The sequence below is a fragment of the Leopardus geoffroyi genome, chromosome C1 (genome assembly GCF_018350155.1).
Source record: "Leopardus geoffroyi isolate Oge1 chromosome C1, O.geoffroyi_Oge1_pat1.0, whole genome shotgun sequence".
In the NCBI taxonomy this organism is placed as follows: domain Eukaryota; kingdom Metazoa; phylum Chordata; class Mammalia; order Carnivora; family Felidae; genus Leopardus; species Leopardus geoffroyi.
The window spans coordinates 92255046-92274438 of record NC_059328.1 but is presented as its reverse complement, the minus strand read 5'-3'; the positions used below and the strand labels follow the sequence as shown (position 1 = coordinate 92274438).

General features: G+C 41.5%; 1 protein-coding gene across 1 annotated transcript; it reads left to right on the top strand.

Moving 5' to 3' along the window:
• Positions 1–18568: 18568 nt before the first annotated feature.
• On the top strand, positions 18569–19120 carry LOC123600042 (tripartite motif-containing protein 64-like). The gene has a single exon (XM_045482423.1). The coding sequence runs from the start codon at positions 18625–18627 to the stop codon at positions 19108–19110; it is 486 nt and encodes a 161-aa protein (XP_045338379.1). The 5' UTR covers positions 18569–18624; the 3' UTR covers positions 19111–19120.
• Positions 19121–19393: the final 273 nt, after the last annotated feature.

Below are 19393 nucleotides of genomic sequence, written 5' to 3'. Positions count from 1 at the left end.
GTATAGAAGCCGTTCTTGATGGCCTTGAGGCCCTGGCACAAAACTATTGCAAATAACCAGCCTTGGCCTCTGTCTTCCACTAGGTGGCAGACGTCTCCCAGTTCTGCCGACAGCAGGTGCCAGGAGAGGGACACAGAGCCTCTTTGGGCCGCTTTCTCCCTTTGCTTCCATCTGGAAAATCACTGGGCTGCTTCTGGCCAGATTTAGATTTCCAGCACAAGCCATCATTACCTTGGTTAGAGGAGTGAAGGTAAGGTCGGTCTGTTAGCATTCCAGGAGAGAAGGTGACAAAGATCCTTTATATGTAGCACTGGAGAGAAAGGCTTGTTCTAATTTTTTTAGACAGTTTTTCAAAAATAGAAAAAAATTTCATGTTTTACAAGTAAAATTACAAATGATTGAAAAAAAAACCACACACAAGTATTACTGGTCCTATACAGGGTTATAGCTAAATGTTCAGATATGAGCATTGTGACCATAGAAGATATTTTGAGACATTTGTTTTCACAGTGTGATGAATATTTTTTCATTCACTTAAAATAATTTGAGAGGTGTACTCATAATTCCAGCATGAAGTGCAAGTGCGGTAAAATAACTGTAAAAATAAAATAAAACAAACAAGCAAAATGCACCACAAAATTGAATTTGCTCTATTCTCTTTTAGGGATTTTTTTTTAATTTTAAAAATTAATTTACACCAAGTTAGCTAGCATATAGTGCTATAATGATTTCAGGAGCAGATTCCAGTGATTCATCCCCTATGTATAACACCCAGTGCTCATCCCAACAAGTGTCCTCCCTAATGCCCCTTACCATTTAGCCCATCCCCCCACCCACAACCCCTCCAGCAACCCTCAGTGATTCTACTTGAGTCTCTTGTTTTGTCCCCCTCCCTGTTTTTATTTTATTTTTGCTTCCTTTCCCTTATCTTCGTCTGTTTTGTATCTTAAACTCCACATATGAGTGAAGTCGTATGATATTTATCTTTCTCTGACTAATTTTGCTTAGCATAATACCCTCTAGTTCCATCCATGTAATTGCAAATGGCAAGATTTCATTCTTTAAAAAAAATTTTTTTAATGTTTATTTATTTTTGAGAGAGACAGAGACAGAATATGAGTGGGTTAGGGGCAGAGAGAGAGAGAGGGAGACACAGAATCCGAAGTAGGCTCCAGGCTCCGAGCTGTCAGCACAGAGCCCAACTCTGGGCTCGAACTCACAAGGTGTGAGATCATGACCTGAGCTGAAGTTGGACGCTCAACCGACTGAACCACCCAGGTGCCCCAAGATTTCATTCTTTTTTATTGCCAAGTAATATTCCATTGTGTATATAAACCACATCTTCTTTATCCATTCACCTGTCAGTGGCTTTTTCCATACTTTGGCTATTGTCAATAGTGCTGCTATAAACATTGGGGTGCATGTACCTCTTAGAAACAGCACACCTGTAAGGGATTTTTTTTTTTTTTACAAGAAGTTGTTTTCATTGATTCGTGTAGTACTCTGGTTGACATGTTTTGAAAGAAATACAGTTTAGATTTCACATTGAGATATATTTTCTCTGGTGTATAAGCATCAGAAGAAGAATTTAATAAGAAGATAAGGCAACTCAACCTGAATTTTTGGATTAATCTGGAGTAGTCATTAATTCTAGTAAACAGGTGGAAATATTCACAAATTTCGATCAGAGAAAAGTAGAAATTAGGATGGGGAAGAGAACTGTTAGATTCTGATGTGATGTGGGCCCCTCCCCTCTTACAGGGTCTACCAGATGTTTACCTGCTCCCCACACCCCCTTCATAGGAACTGAGAAGAGGCGCCAGGCCCTGGCCTCCTTTTCCTCTTCCTTTCTCCTCCCTCCCACCCACCAGTCCTCTGGTGTTTTTTGGTGATCCTTCTTTACTTCCCAATTATCTCTTTCCCCTTGTTTGTTAACTTAGTAATAAAAAAACTGCAGACAGGTTACCAGTGAGAAGTCTGTACCCCGCAGCCTGCAGGCCTTTGCAGGAAAAGTGAATGAAAATTGAAGAGGAAAATCAAGGTGATGAAACTGACCTCATTAAATTGTTAAACTCCTTCAACCCTGCCTAAAACTGAGATGAGCTTTTCAGCTCATTTCCCTCCAAATTCACAGAAAAATGTCTGTGCCTGAAGAGAGGCACAGAGGATCCAGAGCTAAGATCTGGTGATATTCTGGCCAGTTTTTTAGCCAGGGTAAGATTTTCTCACCCAGTGATCCCTATTTTAAAACGAATAAAAAAGATTCTTATAAAAATGAGAAAGAAAAGAATATAAAAGGAAAGATTGGGATTATAAGTCTTGTTCAAGAGAATAGAAAATGCTATAGCTTCCCAGTTTTAATTCTTATTGTTTATTTAGATTTGGGGGATTTTTTTTTTTTTTTTTAGTGTATAATGCTGATTCTAAAATCTACTTGATAAGCACTGATAAATACTAATGATTTTCACCAGGTCTCTTTTTGTTAAGCCCTGACACAGTGGCTAGAAAATTTACCAGCACATTAGAACCACCTGGGTGGGGGTCTGGCGTGGCTTTTAAAAATCCCAGGCCACACCCCAGACTATTTAAATAAGAATCTCAGGTGGAGGGTTGAGACAGGGACACCAGAATTTTTTAAAGGTGCTGCCACCCCAGATGATTCCAGTGTGTAGCCAAGGCTGAGAACCATTGCAAACTGGTTGCCTCCTGACCACTGCGTATAAATGACATTGTGAATGGTTGAGATAAAAGGATATAAAGAAGACAGGCTCGGGGAGTCTGGGTGGCTCAGTGGGCTAAATGTCCAACTTCGGCTCAGGTCAAGATCTCAGGGCTTGTGAGTTCTAGCCCCACATAGGGGTCTGTGCTGACAGCTTGGAGCCTGGAGCCTAGAGCCTGCTTTCAGGCTCTGTGTCTCTCCCTCTCTCTCTGCTCCCTCCCCTGCTTGTGTTCTGTCTCTCAAAAATAAATAAACATTAAAAAAAGAAAAAAGACAGGCTCTCCAGTGCCCTCCTACAGAGAGGAGACTGGAAGGGAGTCAACAGGATTTGCTGACAGATACGGTAGAAGTTTAACAGAAACTGTTGAGTCAAGTTTTTGACCCAAGAGAGATAGAATGATGAAGCTGCCTTTTATTGACATGGGCAGACTGCACAAATCCCCCCAAAAGGTGGGGCTGATTCGCGGGGGTGGGGGGAGAACTGGGTTTGGAACATATGAAATTTGAGATGCCCAAGAGGTAGCTGAGGCAAAAATCCAAGAAGGCAGTTCTGGAATCCAGGCTAGACGCACACATCTGGGAGTCTTCAGCATCGAGATGGTATTTAAGGCCTGGAGATCTGATGGTTACCTAAGCAGTAAGTGTAGACAAGGGAGAGGAATTAAGAGCTGAAGACCAGGGCCTGGCACACCCTGTAGGAGGTCAGAGGGATGAGGAGGGAGCAGGTGGGGTGATGAGAAGGAGCAGTGGCGAGGTAGGAGGACAGCCGGAACGTGGAGAGGCCATGTTAGGTAAGGTGAGGACTGAGAGTGGACCCTTGGCTTTCACTTCATGGAGGTTGCTAGAGGAAGGAGAGGAAGAGAAGTGTATGACAGGAGAGAAAATTCTGCCGTAGTGCACCGGATTTTTTCCAGCAGTGTTTAACATCAGATAGCTTGATTGGACTAGGGTTCAACAGGCAGGGGTGTGAAAGCACAGACAGGAAGGGAAGGTGGGAGTCCCAGAGAGGGAATTTTGCACATTAGGACCTTGGAATCAAAGTAGCATAACGGAGGGGAGACTGTTGCATTGAGGAGGGTGTGGGTTGATGGTCCATGGGTCTTAAAAGATCTGAAGAGCACAGGTTGGGGGAATGATCGCAGATCACCTGGGAGGAGAGCAGTTGGGCCAGACTGAGATTTTGAGACAGAGAAACAGTGTGGGGTGAGGGCAGTTTCTGGTGACCTAGTTACCTAGTCTTTAATGAATGAAAGTGAGTAACTAGGAAGTGGGGAAAAAATGTTGATGACAGAAGGAAGATGATGAGGGACAGAATTTAAGATGCATGAGGATGATGGGTAGAAATAGGAACGCGAGCAGCGTTGAAGCCTGCCAGTCTCCCTCCCTGTCAGGTGAGGGCTCTTGGGAGCTTGTGTTCCCAGGGGTGCTATGGCCAGAGGCAGAAGAGCACTGCTTGCTGGCTGTCACAGAGGGGAGCAAGAAGGCAGATCTGAGAAATTCCATCCTGGAGGGAAGTCCAAACTGAATCATCAGTCCACGTTAGGGACCACGTACAAACCCCAAATGTCAGGGTGTGGAGGAACCTGGAAACTGAGTGGGAGAGACAGTGGTATGGGCAAGGAGGAGGGGGCCTGGGAGTTTCCTGGAGACAGAGCAATGACCTGCTTTTTTGTGCTGGGACTCTTCAAATCAACCCCAATGAAGTCTAGCGTGGGTGGGCGTGGTTCATTTACAAGGGCAGGAATGGAATCAGCGGAAGGCATGGTTTTCAAAGAGTAGTAATTACTACACAATGACAAAATTAGAAAGAATGAAAGGAAATTAAACGTTGTAAAATACAGAGGCCGTGCCTTTTGAATCAAGAATAGCCACTTAAGCTGTTTGGTTATGTAATATTTCATTCATTAGGCATTGAATTACCTCTGGCTGTATGTACCATTTCTGTGAAGTTAATTTTGATTCCATTATGAAAGAATTAATCAAATCCAGTGAAAGAACAACTGTCCTCATTGCTATCTACAGGAGGAGGGGTGTGAGCCAAAAGTCTTTTTGTGGTTTTAATATTTTTGATTTCAACTTAATAAAGAAGAGAAGCCTGAGGGATCAGAAAAGAGGTCAGGTTTTGCTTTTTCCACTTAAAGTACATAAATAGAACAAAGAAGAAGTTGTGAGATGTGGACAACTGTAAATACATAAAATCAACCTGGAATATACTAGATATTGATGGGAAGCACCAGCACCAAGCATTCACGGTCCCACTGAGAACAGCAATTTTTTGTTGATGTGTGCTAACAACATGCCAGAGACTTTGCCAGGCATTAGGCATATATAAAAAATAAATAAGAGGTACTGGGGTGCCTGGGTGGCTCATTCAGTTAAGCGTCCCAACTTCAGCTCGGGTCATGATCTCGTGATTCGTGAGTTCAAGCCCCGAGTCGGGCCCTGTGCTGACAGGGCTTAGAGCCCTGTGGCTCTTAGAGCTCCTGTGGCTTAGAGCCTGGAGCCAGTTTTGGATTCTATGTCTCCCTCTCTCTCTGCCCCTCCCTTGCTCACGCTCTATCTCTCTCTCTCAAAAATGAATAAACTTACAAAAATTTTTTTTAATTAAAAAAATGTTAAAAATTAAAAATAAATAAATAATAGGTCCTTTTTGTTCTCATAGTTCACCATCTATTGGAAAGGCTGATACACACACGCACAAAAAAAAAAAACCCAATTTCTGTATAAAGTGGGAAGTACAAGAATCTAAACTGCAATTTAAAATTTATCTTTGAGACAAATGACTAGATGTCAGTCGTGGAAATAGTATGGTGTAGAGGATAGAATGCTGGATTGAGAATAGGGAACCTGGCTTCCCGCCCCGGCTCTGCTACTGACCTGCTGAGTGAGACTTGCCAAGCTATTGCTCTGCTTGAAGTCTTCATTTCACCTCTCAAACGAGTTAAGTTCCTGTGCAGTGGTCTCTTTCAGCCTGAAAACTCTATGATTCAAGGTGTTATAAATTTGGTAATATAAACATATCTTTTCCTAAAATAGTTGGCCTCGAGTATAACTTAGATGTTTTGTTTTTGGAGTGTTTGCTTTATACTAACTTTAAGAATAAACGTGTATTATTTAAGAGGAGATGTGAGAAAGAACTCTGTAGACTTATGAGGTACAACGGCTACATTTCTATTTATTAATAATCATGCTAATTTTTTTGACCCAGAGACCTCACGTGTTTTCTCTCTCTCTCTCTCTCTCTCTCTCTCTCTCTTTTTCTCTCTCTCTTTGGATATATTACCCTGGAGTATGAAATCTTAGCAGAAGGGGGAACCAAAATTAAATTAGCCCCTTATCTAAAGATTTAGATGCCCTGGCATAAACCTCTCAAGGATAATAAACTAACCATTTCCCTATGGATGGTGAAATTCTGGTTTGCATAATTATTTCCTCATGATTTAATTGAAAATATGAAAGATGAGGCACACAGATACCAGGGACTCTAATACAGGATAACACATTTCCATCTTTTGTCTCTATAGCCCTCACAGCCTGTAAGGTTTAAATGCAAATAGAAATGCCCGGGAAAGATGGGGCTGAACTGAGGCGTGGAGGTGGGCCATGCTGTGGTGTATGTAAGCTTAGGAGACTCTAGGAGTCTATGGAGGGCAGAGGCCAACAGCTGTCTTTTCCCTCTTCTGACGTATTCCTAATCCTGCCTGTAAGCACCCCTCCACAGGACTTGGGAGTGCCACTCAAGCATTCACACCCTCAGACCTGGCAGCACAGGAACTGGCTGGCTTTCTGAATAGACCCACTGAACAGCTCTCTCCTGCAGCCTGAACTCTGTATTTCAGAGACACAACCTGCTAGAAACCTGACAGCCATCCTGAGCTCCTCTCTTTTCTCCTCCCTCATGTCCAAGAGGGTTTTTGCCACCTAGATAGTCTTTCTTCTGGGTCCCCTTTGTGCTTACTATTCTCACTGATGTAACTCTGGCAAGAGCCTCTCCTGCTTCCCAGCCATGCCCTCTCCATATCCACCCTCCACAGTGCTGCTAGATTCTTCAACATGGCATTCAAGGCCCTTCCTTTTTTGGCCTCTGATACCCCCAGAGTCTCACTTCTCACTCTTACTACCTTCATGCCTAGATTCCAGCAACACTGGTGGTTCCCTGTTTCATCTATTTCTACATGCCTCCTGCTTGCCTGTACTGCCCCTGTCCTGACATTTTAGCACATAATAGGTGCTCACTGTATGCACGTTAAATGGAACTAAATTTTATTTTATTCTTTCCTTCTTCACCAGCCATATAACCCTTTTATTTTTATTTTCAAAAATATGTTTCTAGAAGAATAGAGAACTTTTTTTCACTTTTCACACATGTCCTAATATTAATAATAGCAAATGTTTCATTTGTTGAGTGTTTTCCGAATACCAGGCACCTTTCTAAGAATTTTACATACACTATTTCCTTTATTCCTCACAACAGTCATGTGAGGGAGGTATTATTGTCTTTATTCTCTGCATGAAAGGTCTTAGCTTCAGAGATGAAGCAACTTGACCAAGGTCCAGCAGCAAACAGAACATGGCTGCAGACCTGGGTCTCCTGAGAGCAAAGCATATGCTTTTTTATCTTGCATCTGCCTCTTACTAATCGCTGTTATCATGTGTTGAATGTGCTTTGGCAACGTAATATCAGTCAATTGTTTTAAAAATGCAGTTTTTCTAAGTTTATTTATTTATTTTGAGAGAGAAAGAGGGAGAGCACATGAGAGTGCTGGGGAGGAGCAGAAAAAGAAGGAGAGAGAGAATCCAAAGCAGGCTCCATGCTTAGCGTGGAACCCCACGTGGGCTCAATCCCATGACAGTGAGATCATGACCTGAGCTGAAATGAAGAGTTGGACATTTAACTGACTGAGTCACCTGAATGCCCCTAAATATGCAGTTTTTAAAATGCACGGTATGTGAATACCTTCTCTTGTTTAAAAGGAAAACATCACAGAAAGAGTTCTTTGACTGCTGATTCCCAAACCCATCCCGTAGCCAAAAAGACACTACTGAGTTTTGTGTGTAGTCTTCCAGATCTTTCCCTGTGCTTTTACACACATAGTACACACTTGCAGTGTATTAATTAGGATAAAAGCAAGCTAGTTCAGCAAAGAGGCCCCCAAAGATAGTTGATTAAAGAAAGTCAACGCTTTTGTTCTCTCACATAATAGTCCCAAAGTGAAGAGTTCATGTAGAAAGATGGCTTTGTCCACATGGCCAATCACAGACCTTCCTTGTGTGCTACCCTTCTCTGCATGATTGAAGATAGGTCAATGGTAGCTCTAAATCACATCATCAGGAAGAGAGGAAATGCATGGAGGAGCTGACACCTGGTGTTGTAAGGAATAGAACTAAAAGGGGCAAACCTCACTTTTACTGCTTTTCAACTAGTTGGATATGAACATACCAAAGCTTAGAAAATTCTGTTGAATAACTTATTGTACTGGGTAGTTGTACTTATTTACATGATTGCCAGCAGTATATGAGAGTCTTCTTTTCTGATATTCTCATTATCACTTGATATTATTGGATTGAAAACATTTTAGCAATTGAAAGGATGAGTAATGATCTCATTTTTTCCTTTATTTTTAAATTAAAAAATTTGTTTTAATGTTTATTTATTTTTGGGAGAGACAGAGCACGAACAGGGGAGGGGCAGAGAGAGAGAGATAGAGACACAGAATCTGAAGCAGGCTCCAGGCTCTGAGCTGTAGCAGAGTCTGACGTGGGGCTCGAACACACAAACCAGGAGATTGATGACCTGAACTGGAGTCAGACGCTTAACCAACCGAGCCACCCAGATGTCCTGATTTCATTTTGTTCTGTTGAATTTTTTTTTTTTTTACTGCTTTGTAATTCTTTCTCCATATTAGACTCTAATATTTTATTAGAGATATGAATTAGAGAGATGATTGTTGTGGGGGTTGTCCTGTGCACTGTAGGATTCTTGGCAGTGACCCTGGCCTCATTATCTTAGATGTCTGTAATATCCAACCTCCCCTCCCCAGTTTTGGCAGGCAAAAATGTCACCAGGTATTGCCAAATGTCCCTTGGGAAGCACAATTGTCCCCAGTCAAGAACTATTGTTTATACAAAGCTTAATTCTTAGTATGATTATATTGATAAGGCTTTTTCTTACGATTTTGCTTTTTTGTGACTTATTTAAGGAAGCCTTTCTTAACCCCCAGATAATAAAGGCATGCTTTTTAAATTTTCTTCTAGTACTTTTATAGTTTATTGTTCTTTAAAAAGTATTTAGGTCTCTAATGCCCCAGAAATTATTTTCGTGTGAAATGGAAAGTGTGGATTTGTAGCAAAGCCAGTTTCTGTGCATTCCAGGTCTGCCAGGAGCAGCCAGGATGCTGGCCATCTGCCCTGTTGCCTGGCCAGAGGGACCCTGGAAATGGCTCACTTTGTTCTCATGGTCATAAAGCCATAGCCACTGATCCCATAGCCTGAGGAGCCCCTTGTAGCACTGACTGACAAAGAGAGTCCATCATCCCTGCACCTTGGTTAGATGGGATATGTGGATGCTCGGACTTCTCCAGTGGCTGCCTGGAGGGGGCACAATCAAGAAGTGTAAGGGAGTCAAGGCCCTAGTAGGTGGACTTCTATAAAGGAAGAGAAGAGGGGAAGGGGAAGTGTGGTTGCCTGTCCTCATCCCATGGAGCTCCAAGATGCAGTGGTTTCTTTTTCTTTTTTTTTCTTTTCTTTTTTAAATTCCAGTGCTCATTCTAAGATTGATTGATTGATTGATTGATTTAATTTATTTTTAATTTACATCTGAGTTAGTTAGCATATAGTACAATAATGTTTTCAGGAGTACATTCCGGTGATTCACCCCCTACATATAACACCCAGTGTTCATCCCAAGTGTCTCCCTTAATGCTCCTTGCCTGTTTCACCCATCCAGGAACACTCAGTTTGTTCTCTGTATTTAAAAGTCTCTTATGTTTTGTCCTCCTCCCTGTTTTTATATTATTTTTGCTTCCCTTTCCTTATGTTCATCTGTTTTGTATCTTAAATTCCACATATGAGTAAGTCATGATATTTGTCTTTGTCTGACTGACTTATTTTGCTTAGCATACCCTCTAGTTCCATCCACGTAGTTGCAAATAGCAAGATTTCATTCTTTTTGATTGATGAGTAATACTCCATTGTATATATAAACCACACCTTCTATATCCATTCATCAGTCGATGGACATTTGGGCTCCTTCCATACTTTGGCTATTGTCGATAGTGCTGCTATAAACATTGGGGTGCATGTGTCCCTTCAAATCAGCACACTTGTATCCCTCGGATAAATACTCAGTAGTGCAATTGCTGGGTTGTAGGGTAGTTCTATTTTTAACTTTTTGAGGAACTTCCATAGTGTTTTGCAGAGCAGCTGCCCCAGTTTGCATTCCCACCAACAGTGCAAAAGAGATCCTCTTTTTCTGCATCCTCACCAACATCTGTTGTTGCCTGAGTTGTTAATGTTAGCCATTCTGACAGGTGTGAGGTGGTATCTCATGGTGCTTTTGATTTGTATTTCCCTGATGATGAGTCATGTTGAGCATCTTCTCATGTGTCTATTAGCCATTTGGATGTCTTCTTTGGAAAAGTGTCTATTCATGTCTTTTGCCCATTTCTTCACTGGATTATTTGTTTTTAAGGGTGTTGAGTTTGATAAGTTCTTTATAGATTTTGGATACTATCCCTTTATCCGACATGTCATTTGCGAATATCTTCTCCCATTCCATTGGTTGCCTTTTAGTTTTGCTGGTTGTCTCCTTTGCAGTGCAGAAGCGTTTTATTTTGATGAGGTCCCAGTAGTTCATTTTTGCTTTTATTTCCCTTGCCTCCAGAGATGTGTTGCATAAGAAGTTGCTGCAGCTGAGATCAAAGAGGTTTTTGCCTGCTTTGTCCTCTAGGATTTTGATGGCTTCCTGTCTTATGTTTAGGTCTTTCATTCATTTTGAGTTTATTTTTGTGTATAGTGTAATAAAGTGGTCCAGGTTCATTCTTCTGCATGTTGCTTTCCAGTTTTCCCAGCACCATTTGCTGAAAAGACTGTCTTTATTTCATTGGATATTCTTTTCTGCATTGTCAAAGATCAGTTGGCCATATGTCTGTGGGTCTATTTCTGGGTTCTCTGTTCTGTTCCATTGATCTGTGTGTCTGTTTTTGTGCCAGTACCGTACTGTCTTGATGATTACAGCTTTGTAATACAGCGTGAAGTCCGGAATTGTGATGCCTCCAGGTTTGGTTTTCTTATTCAGGACTGCTTTGGCTATTTGGGGTCTTTTCTGGTTCCATATACATTTTAGGAGTGTTTGTTCTAGCTCTGTGAAGAATGCTGGTGTTATTTTGATAGGGACTGCATTGAATATGTAGATTTGTTTGGGTGGTCTTGACGTTTTAACAATATTTGTTCTCCCAATCCATGAGCATGGAATGTTTTTCCATTTTTTTGTGTCTTCTTCAATCTTCTTCAATTTCTTTCATAAGCTTTCTATAGTTGCCAGTGTATAGATTTTTCACCTCTTTGGTTAGGTTTATTCCTAGGTATTTTATGGGTTTTGGTGCAGTGGTAAATGGGATCGATTCCTTGATTTCTCTTTTTGTCAAGATGCAGTGGTTTCATTTGGCCTCTTTGGAGACATGGTGTGAGACCAAGTGATGAGCTGTGTTGATGGCAAAGCTGCAGCCAGCTCACTAACTCACCTCCATGCATCTGCTCTCACTTTTTCCCACAGTGCAGGGTTAGCATATTGGCTCTTCGTGGGGTCTGTCTGGAGCTAGAATCTTACTTGAACCTTTATCCCATGTGGATAACTAATTTCTCTAACAGCTTTTATCAAACTCTTCATTTTTTTTTTCCACCTTGAAGATGATTTCAGCTGCAAGTAACAGAAGTTGCAACTGAAAGTAGCAGGGCCAGGACTTGAGTCAGACAACTGAGGGACTCACCTTGGGTGCAGATTTGGGACGGGGGGGGGGGCACCAAAAAACAGTAATAAAGATTTATACCATTTTAATGTAGGGTTTTAAAACATCAACATTAATGCAAAAAAATCCATGATGAGCAAAATATAAAAATTTTAAATGAGGGCAGAATCTGATCCTACACCTGCTTGATTTACTCACTTCCTCCTAATCCTGGCCCTTAATGAGAAATTCCTATATTACATAACAAGAAATCTATAGGAAGAAAAGGGAAGGCTCCAGGCTCCTTAAAATCATTAGCTCAGCTGTGTCCTCCAGGACCAGATGCCTTTCGTCTTCTGTTCTTCTGCCTTCAATATCAGCTACAGCTCAAGGCTGGTTTCCCATGGGATTGTAACTTAGGCAGCATTCCAGGAATTACATTCAGAGGTGACTAGTGCAGAGGCAAAGAAGGGACCCACCTTCTGGTGGAATTCTACTCAGCTGTGTTTTGGACAAAAACGAGGAAGTTTTGTGTGAATTAGTTCAATGACATGTTTTCTTCCCAAACATGGTTTAGCTTTCCTGAAAGACTGAGTTTTGAGGATGAGAATAATGATAGGAAAAATGGAGCCTTAATTTTGTGATGTGGGGGACACTTCAGGGAAAGCGGTTCTGAGTAGGCTCTGGGAAGCTAGAGGAAATGCAAGAGCACTGGGAACTCTGTGGGGGAGACCACATGCCAGAGGAAGGGAGGGGAATGAGAGAGAGGTACAAGAAAAGGGGGCTGAGTAATGTCTCTGGACAGTATATAGGACCTGCCCTGCTCCTCCACACCCTCAGGGACCTTTGATAAGAGTCCCATTTCCAGACAGGCCTAAGCTGTCATTTGACCTTCAGGATGTGGCCATTCTTTTGACTGCTCCAGTGCTATTTACATGGAAACTTGGGGACATTTTCTAAGCTGGCTAGGCAGGGTCCTAGGAAAGTGATAGTGCTGTGTGTGTGTGGCAGGGTGTTTCTCTGGTGGCAATGATGGCTCACAGCATGAAAACCTCATCCTCCCTGTCTCCTAATGGGACAGTCCAGGCCAGGTCTGGACGATCCTCTTTTGGTTACCTGTCACACTGAATTAGTCTGGCTCTTTGTAGGCTCAGGATCATGACTGCAGTCTGGGGCTCACTGGACCCATGCTGACTGCTTGCTGATCTCAATGAAGCCAGTCTTGCCAGTTTGAAGTGATGCGTCCAGCCTTGTTCTTAATCTGACCCTCCACTCATTCCTCCCCAGGCATGGGGGGTGGGGGGAGGCAATTTATTTGATTGCCTTTGGGAGGCACTGGACACTTGTGGCCTGGCCAGCCACCCTCCACTTCTCAGTCTCTTTTGGAGCCACCTATCTATGGAATGGACTTATTTTGATCTGCTTTCTGCTGTATACCATTTGCCCTGACCCAGTCATGGAGGCTTCTGATGGCTCAGCTGGGGATGAGGGGTGGGTGCTTGTAAGTCATTGCAGTTCACATCTAGGCTACATGCTTCACTCCAGCTATGTAAGTAGTAAAGATGTCTGATTCCCTTTTTTCCCCCTCTCTTACAACGGTTCTGAATTATTGGCCCCTAAAACCCTAACCCAACAATGGAATTTATTCCAAAGGAAAAAAGGACATAAAGAAACTCCTTCCACTGGGGCCTTTAAATTTACTCATTTATTCAGTAGACATGTATTAAAGTCATATTTGGTGGACAGTATGGTGGTAGGTGCTGGACATGTTGTGGGGTCAAATTCCAGCCTCATGGAGATAATATCCTGTGTGTGTGTACTTGTGTGTGTGTGTGTGTGTGTGTGTGTGTGGGTGTGTGTGTTTGGTCAATAAACAGATAATCCCCCAATTCATTTATTATAAATGTTAAGGAATTTTACTATGAAAGAAAAGTGCTATAAGAGTACTGTTGGGGTGCCTGGGTGGCTCAGTCGGTTGAGCGTCCGACTTTGGCTCAGGTCATGATCTCATGGCTAGTGAGTTTGAGTCCCACTTCGGGCTCTGTGCTGGCAGCTCAGAGCCTGGATCCTGCTTCAGATTCTGTGTCTCCCTCTCTCTCTGTCCCTCCCTGCTTATTCTGTGTCTCTCAAAAATAAATAAATGTTAAAAAAAAAATTTTAAGAGTCACTGTTGCTGCTCAGCCAGATCAGCCTGTCCTCAAACAGCCTCAAAGAGGCTGCCACCCTGCCACCCTCCTCACCTCAATATCCTGTTTCCCACAAGGCACAGGGACACTGTGCAAAGTGAGCCTTGGTAATACCCTATGCATCCCCAGGGTAGATATGCAAGTTATACTCACAGTGGTTCTGCATTACAGAAATATCTTTAATTAGAGATGTTAAATTGCCAAATTAAGAGGAAACAATTGCCAAAAAAAAAAAAAAAAAGTTGAGGAGAGGATCACATCAAGGAAATAATTGCTTAATAACCCCTGTTGTACTCTTCCAAGAATATGAACAGGAACATTCTTTTTGGTCTCTAAGGGTTCAGAGCAGGCGTCAGGCTCCTCTCGGAAGTCAGGAGCAATTCCTAAGCTGTGCTGTAAAGTATGTGGGTATGGAGAGAGGGACCCATGAGGCCGGGAGAGCCTCCCATTCAAAAGCGTCTTTTCAATGTTCCCACTAACTAGAATTTTTTCTTGGTTAGCAAATAACCTATTCTTAGGGTTAAATCTGTTAATAATTTCTTTCTTAGTATAAATTAAGATTATCTGTATTGGGATACTAGGAATTTGAGTTGAGGAATTGAGAAAATAATAATAATGATTATTGTTTATGGAGAACTGAAAGAACTGATGCCATGAATTAGGTGATAAAGGATTTTTTGAGGTTGGTACTGTTACCATTCCAATGGATTTCAAGAAAGTAAGTGACTTGCTTACAGTCATAGCCCTCCCTATTAATTGGCAGAGTCATAATTGGAACCCAGAATATTCTGACTTCAGAATCAAGTCAGTGCTTAAGTCTTGCTGAGCACTTCTGGGAAGGAAGGGAGAGATCATCTCTGCAAGGTCATGAGGCAGGGTGAGAGAGTAATGGAATAATAATGATAATATTAACACACATGTAGCTTCAGCTTATTGGGTACCTACTGTGTGCAACTCATCTCCTATATGTCATATCCTTAACCCCCTTAATAACCCTACAAGGAGAGCCTTGTGATCCCCATTGTACAAATGAAGAAAGGGAGGCATGACCATACTCAAAGCTATACATCTTTGTATAGCTTTGGGGGTCAGAAGACAGCTTGGATTCCCAGGCAAAATGGTACCCCCTGAATTCCATCACCAGGGCCATAAACTGCTGGTATTGTTTGGAGGACATGCTGTTGGAGGCAAGAAGGAGCCTCAGCTTCATGACTGTGACATAAGCCACCTTGGGAAGTAATTGAGACCCAAGAACTAGAATTCTGTGAAGTTTATTTTCCTATTCTGAATTTATGTTTCTGTATCTAATTAGCTCAGAGCTACATTTAGAGTTTAATCTGCAGATCTTCCTTAGGGAGTTTTGGGTCTATGGCAGGAACTCAGTTTACATATGTAGCCTTGGATCTGGAGGGAAGCATGGGGAGGAATGGTAGGAGGAGGAGCATCTGATAAAATTAGGTGGTCTCCGTGGCTGCCTGAGAATGGGCTAGTCTGGATATGTGTCAACTTTGCCTCATCTTCCCCAGAGCCTCAGTTTCTCCCAAAATGGCCTAGAAATCCCCAAGTTGCTTGATGTTACCCTGTCCAGGTCATCAGAAGATTCCCCATCCAAAGCCACTCATGAATATGAGCCCCTGGGAAATATGAAAGGTACCATAAGTCTCTTTTTAAAAATGCACTAACCTCCTGGGGAGAAATACTGTGTGCAATGGCAGCTTTTCATAGGGACTGAACCCAGAGCCCTGAGCCTCCAGTTTGTTGCTGGAGGCTGCAGTAACTGGGCTCCTGCTGCTATTGCTGCTGGTATTTGTGCCCAAGCTCCTTTGGTGGTCCAACTACTGCTTCAGTTCCTTCTTCATGGACAAAGCCCAGGGACTCTTGCCATGCTACTCAAGTCCCAGCAGACAGATTGGGTTCCTCAATTTCTCTCGATGTGTAAATGCTACTAAATGCCAAGTGATACCAGGCCATATTCACAGATTTGGTAGTTTAATTAACTGTGTTTTCTGGAAGTAGAATTAGGCATGCTAATCAGACCTTAAGTGAAACATAAGCCAGGCTGTCTGATGAGAAAGTGCTTTGCTGACAACTTCATTAAACATATATGAGGAAGTGAGTCAAGCATTTCAGCAGAGAGGAAATCCAGTAGACAGTGGGCAGGAAATAATAGGAACACCAGCAGGGCTTAGAGATACATGAACATGAAGCATAGTTGTAAAGATGAGAATAATTGGCTTTGGCATGGATGCATGCCAGTATAGAGGAGTAATGAGGCTTTGTTTATTCACTCATTAAAAAAAAATATTTATAGAGCTATTTTTTCCATCCCAGGTACTGTACTAGACAATGGAAAATGGGATGAACAATAAGATCTAGTATTGGCCTTCTTGGTACTTACCAAACGTAATGGATTAACATTTTCAGGAAGTTTTTAAACAACTATAGGCAAGTAGACAGTTTGGGCAAATTATTTACTAATATTATTTTTAAAATCTCTGTTTTGAATTTTTTAATGTTTGTTTTTGAGATAAAAAGAAAGAGCATGAGTTGGGGAGGGGCAGAGAGAGCAGGAGACACAGAATCTGAAGCAGGCTCCAGGCTCCAAGCTGTCAGCACAGAGCCCAACGTGGGGCTTGAACACATGACCTATGAGATCATGACCTGAGCTGAAGTTGGACACTTAACCAACTAAGCCACCCAGCCACCCCTTAAAATCTCTATTTTGAAATGTACAGAGTATATAAAACACTAATGTAAAGTTTAATGAAAAATAATAAAACAAAGACCTGCACAGCTGTGTTTCAGTTTAAGGAACAGAACATTACTAAAATCTCAAGCCTCCTGTGAACCCCTTCCTAATTTAATTCTCATCTCAACCCCACCTAAAGGAAACTACCTTGATATTGGTGTTAACTTACTTCTTCCTAATTGTTTTCCTTTTGCATGTTTTTCTGAAAAATATTTTGGGAATCCAAAAAGTATGTAAGTGAATCTAAAAATCATTTTGGTGAGAATGCATTATGATATTAAATCTTTCTATCCAGGAATATTACATATCTCTCCATTTGTTTAGGGTTTTCAGTATTGCAATAAAGTTTTATATTTTTTCAGCACAATGTGTTACATCTTTTGTTAGTTTTTTTTTCCCTAGCTAACTACATCTTAAAAAAAGTATCTTAAAAAATTATGATTTCTTGGGGCGCCTGGGTGGCGCAGTCGGTTAGGCGTCCGACTTCAGCCAGGTCACGATCTCACGGTCCGGGAGTTCGAGCCCCGCGTCAGGCTCTGGGCTGATGGCTCAGAGCCTGGAGCCTGTTTCCGATTCTGTGTCTCCCTCTCTCTCTGCCCCTCCCCCGTTCATGCTCTGTCTCTCTCTGTCCCAAAAATGAATAAACGTTGAAAAAAAAAAATTATGATTTCTTGACTAATTGTTGAGGGTGTAGAGCAATGCCATTGGCATTTTCATATGGGTTTTGTAAGCAGCAATTGTTAAACCCTGTTACTAATTAATAATTTCCTATGGCTTACATGTAGACAGTGATAGGAGATGCAAATACTGACAATTTTATCCCTTTCAAATCCATTTTTGGCATATTTTTCTTGTCTTACTGTACAAGCTAAGATCTCTAGTACAGTGTTCAGTGGAAGCAGTATTAAATAGGCATCTGTGTCTTGTAACAGACAGTGCCTAACAGTGAAATGCTGGAAGCAGTACATTTAAGTATGCTTTGCTACCAGACTACCAGTTATTTTTAGAGATCCTTTGACAAGTTAGAGACTTTCTATTTCCATTTTCTTAGGTTTTTTTTTTTTTTAATCATGAGTGGATATGGAATTTTATTGAATGCTTTTCTCATATCTATTGAAATAATCATTTCGATTAATTGATACTTAATTTTAAGTCAAACTTTCATTCCTGAGAAAGAAAACCAACTTGATCATGTTACATTATTATTTTATGCATTTTGGGATTCAGAATTATAATATTTTCCTTAAGGTATTTACATTTGTGTTCATGAATTTACCTGACCTGGGTGATTTATTTCCTGTTTTTTAAAGTTTATTTATTTATTTTCAGAGAGGGCGGAGGGTGGGGAGGGAGAGAGAGAGAGAGAAAGAGTATGAGCAGGGGAGAGGCAGAGAGAATCCCAGGCAGACTCCATGCTGTTAGCACAGAGCCCGATGCAGAGCTCCAGCTCACGAATCATGAGATTATGACCTGAGCCAAAATCAAGAGTCAGATGCTTAACCGACTGAGCCACCCAGGCACCTCTGATTTCCTTTTTGTTCTGTCTTTGTCTGGGTTGGGTACGAAATATGGTAGCTTGAGAATATGAGTTGGGTAACTAACATTTCTTCTTTTTAAAAAATATTTATTTATTTATTTTATTTATTTTTTTTAGGTGCTATTTATTTATTAAATAGTATTAAAGATAAACAACACAGGAAGAGTTTTCTGAAGTAAAGACAAAAAATGAGGTGTGTCCTGAAATAAATTATCCAGACTGACATTAAATGACTGCTTCACACAGTTCACAATATGTCTGGATGTTTTTCCTTTTTCTGTATGATTTGAAGGGTTTCTGTGCTATAGAGGCAGTCACAACTCTTGCTCTTCATAGATAAGCCATCTGAACTGTCTTCACTCTTTTCTTTTATATTTCCTTGAAGGAGGAGAAATGAAGAGGTCATTGGTGGGTAGAAAATCTTTGCCCCTCAGGACATGGAAACCCATTCACTGACCTAATTTTTGCCTCTCTTTGTAGTGGGTAATATGCTGAGTCAGGAAGCCACCGGTCGTTACATGTGCGTTTCTGAGGATGCTGGAAGTGTGATGTTTGGAGTCACCCATCCTGGTGTGTCCAGAGAGCCTGAGAGCCTGGCGAGCTTTGCAGCCTGGGGACCTCAGGTCTTCACCTCTGGTAAACATTACTGGGAGGTGGATGTCACATGCTCCCCAAATTGGATTCTGGGAGTCTGTAAAGATTCCTTGATGAGTGATACTGATATCATTAGTGATCCTGAGGCAGCATTTCTTCTGTTTTCTTTGAAGATAAACAATCGTTATAGTCTCTCCACCAACTCCCCGCCATTAATTCAGTATGTGGAAAGTCCTCTGGGTCAGATTGGAGTATTTCTGGATTACGACAACGGAACTGTGAGCTTCTATGATGTTTGCAAAAGTTCCCTCATATACAGTTTCCTTCCTTCCTCCTTCTCTTTCCCTCTGAAGCCTTTCCTTTGCTTTGGTTCCCTCTGAAAAAACAAGTTTTGTGAGCATTTATTTATTTTTTTTTCTAACAATTTTATTTTTATTTTTATTTTTTTTTTATAATATATGAAATTTATTGTCAAATTGGTTTCCATTAAACACCCAGTGCTCATCCCAAAAGGTGCCCTCCTCAATACCCATCACCCACCCTCTCCTCCCTCCCACCCCCCATCAACCCTCAGTTTGTTCTCAGTATTTAACAGTCTCTTATGCTTTGGCTCTCTCCCACTCTAACCTCTTTTTTTTTTTTTTTTCTTTTTTCCTCCCCCTC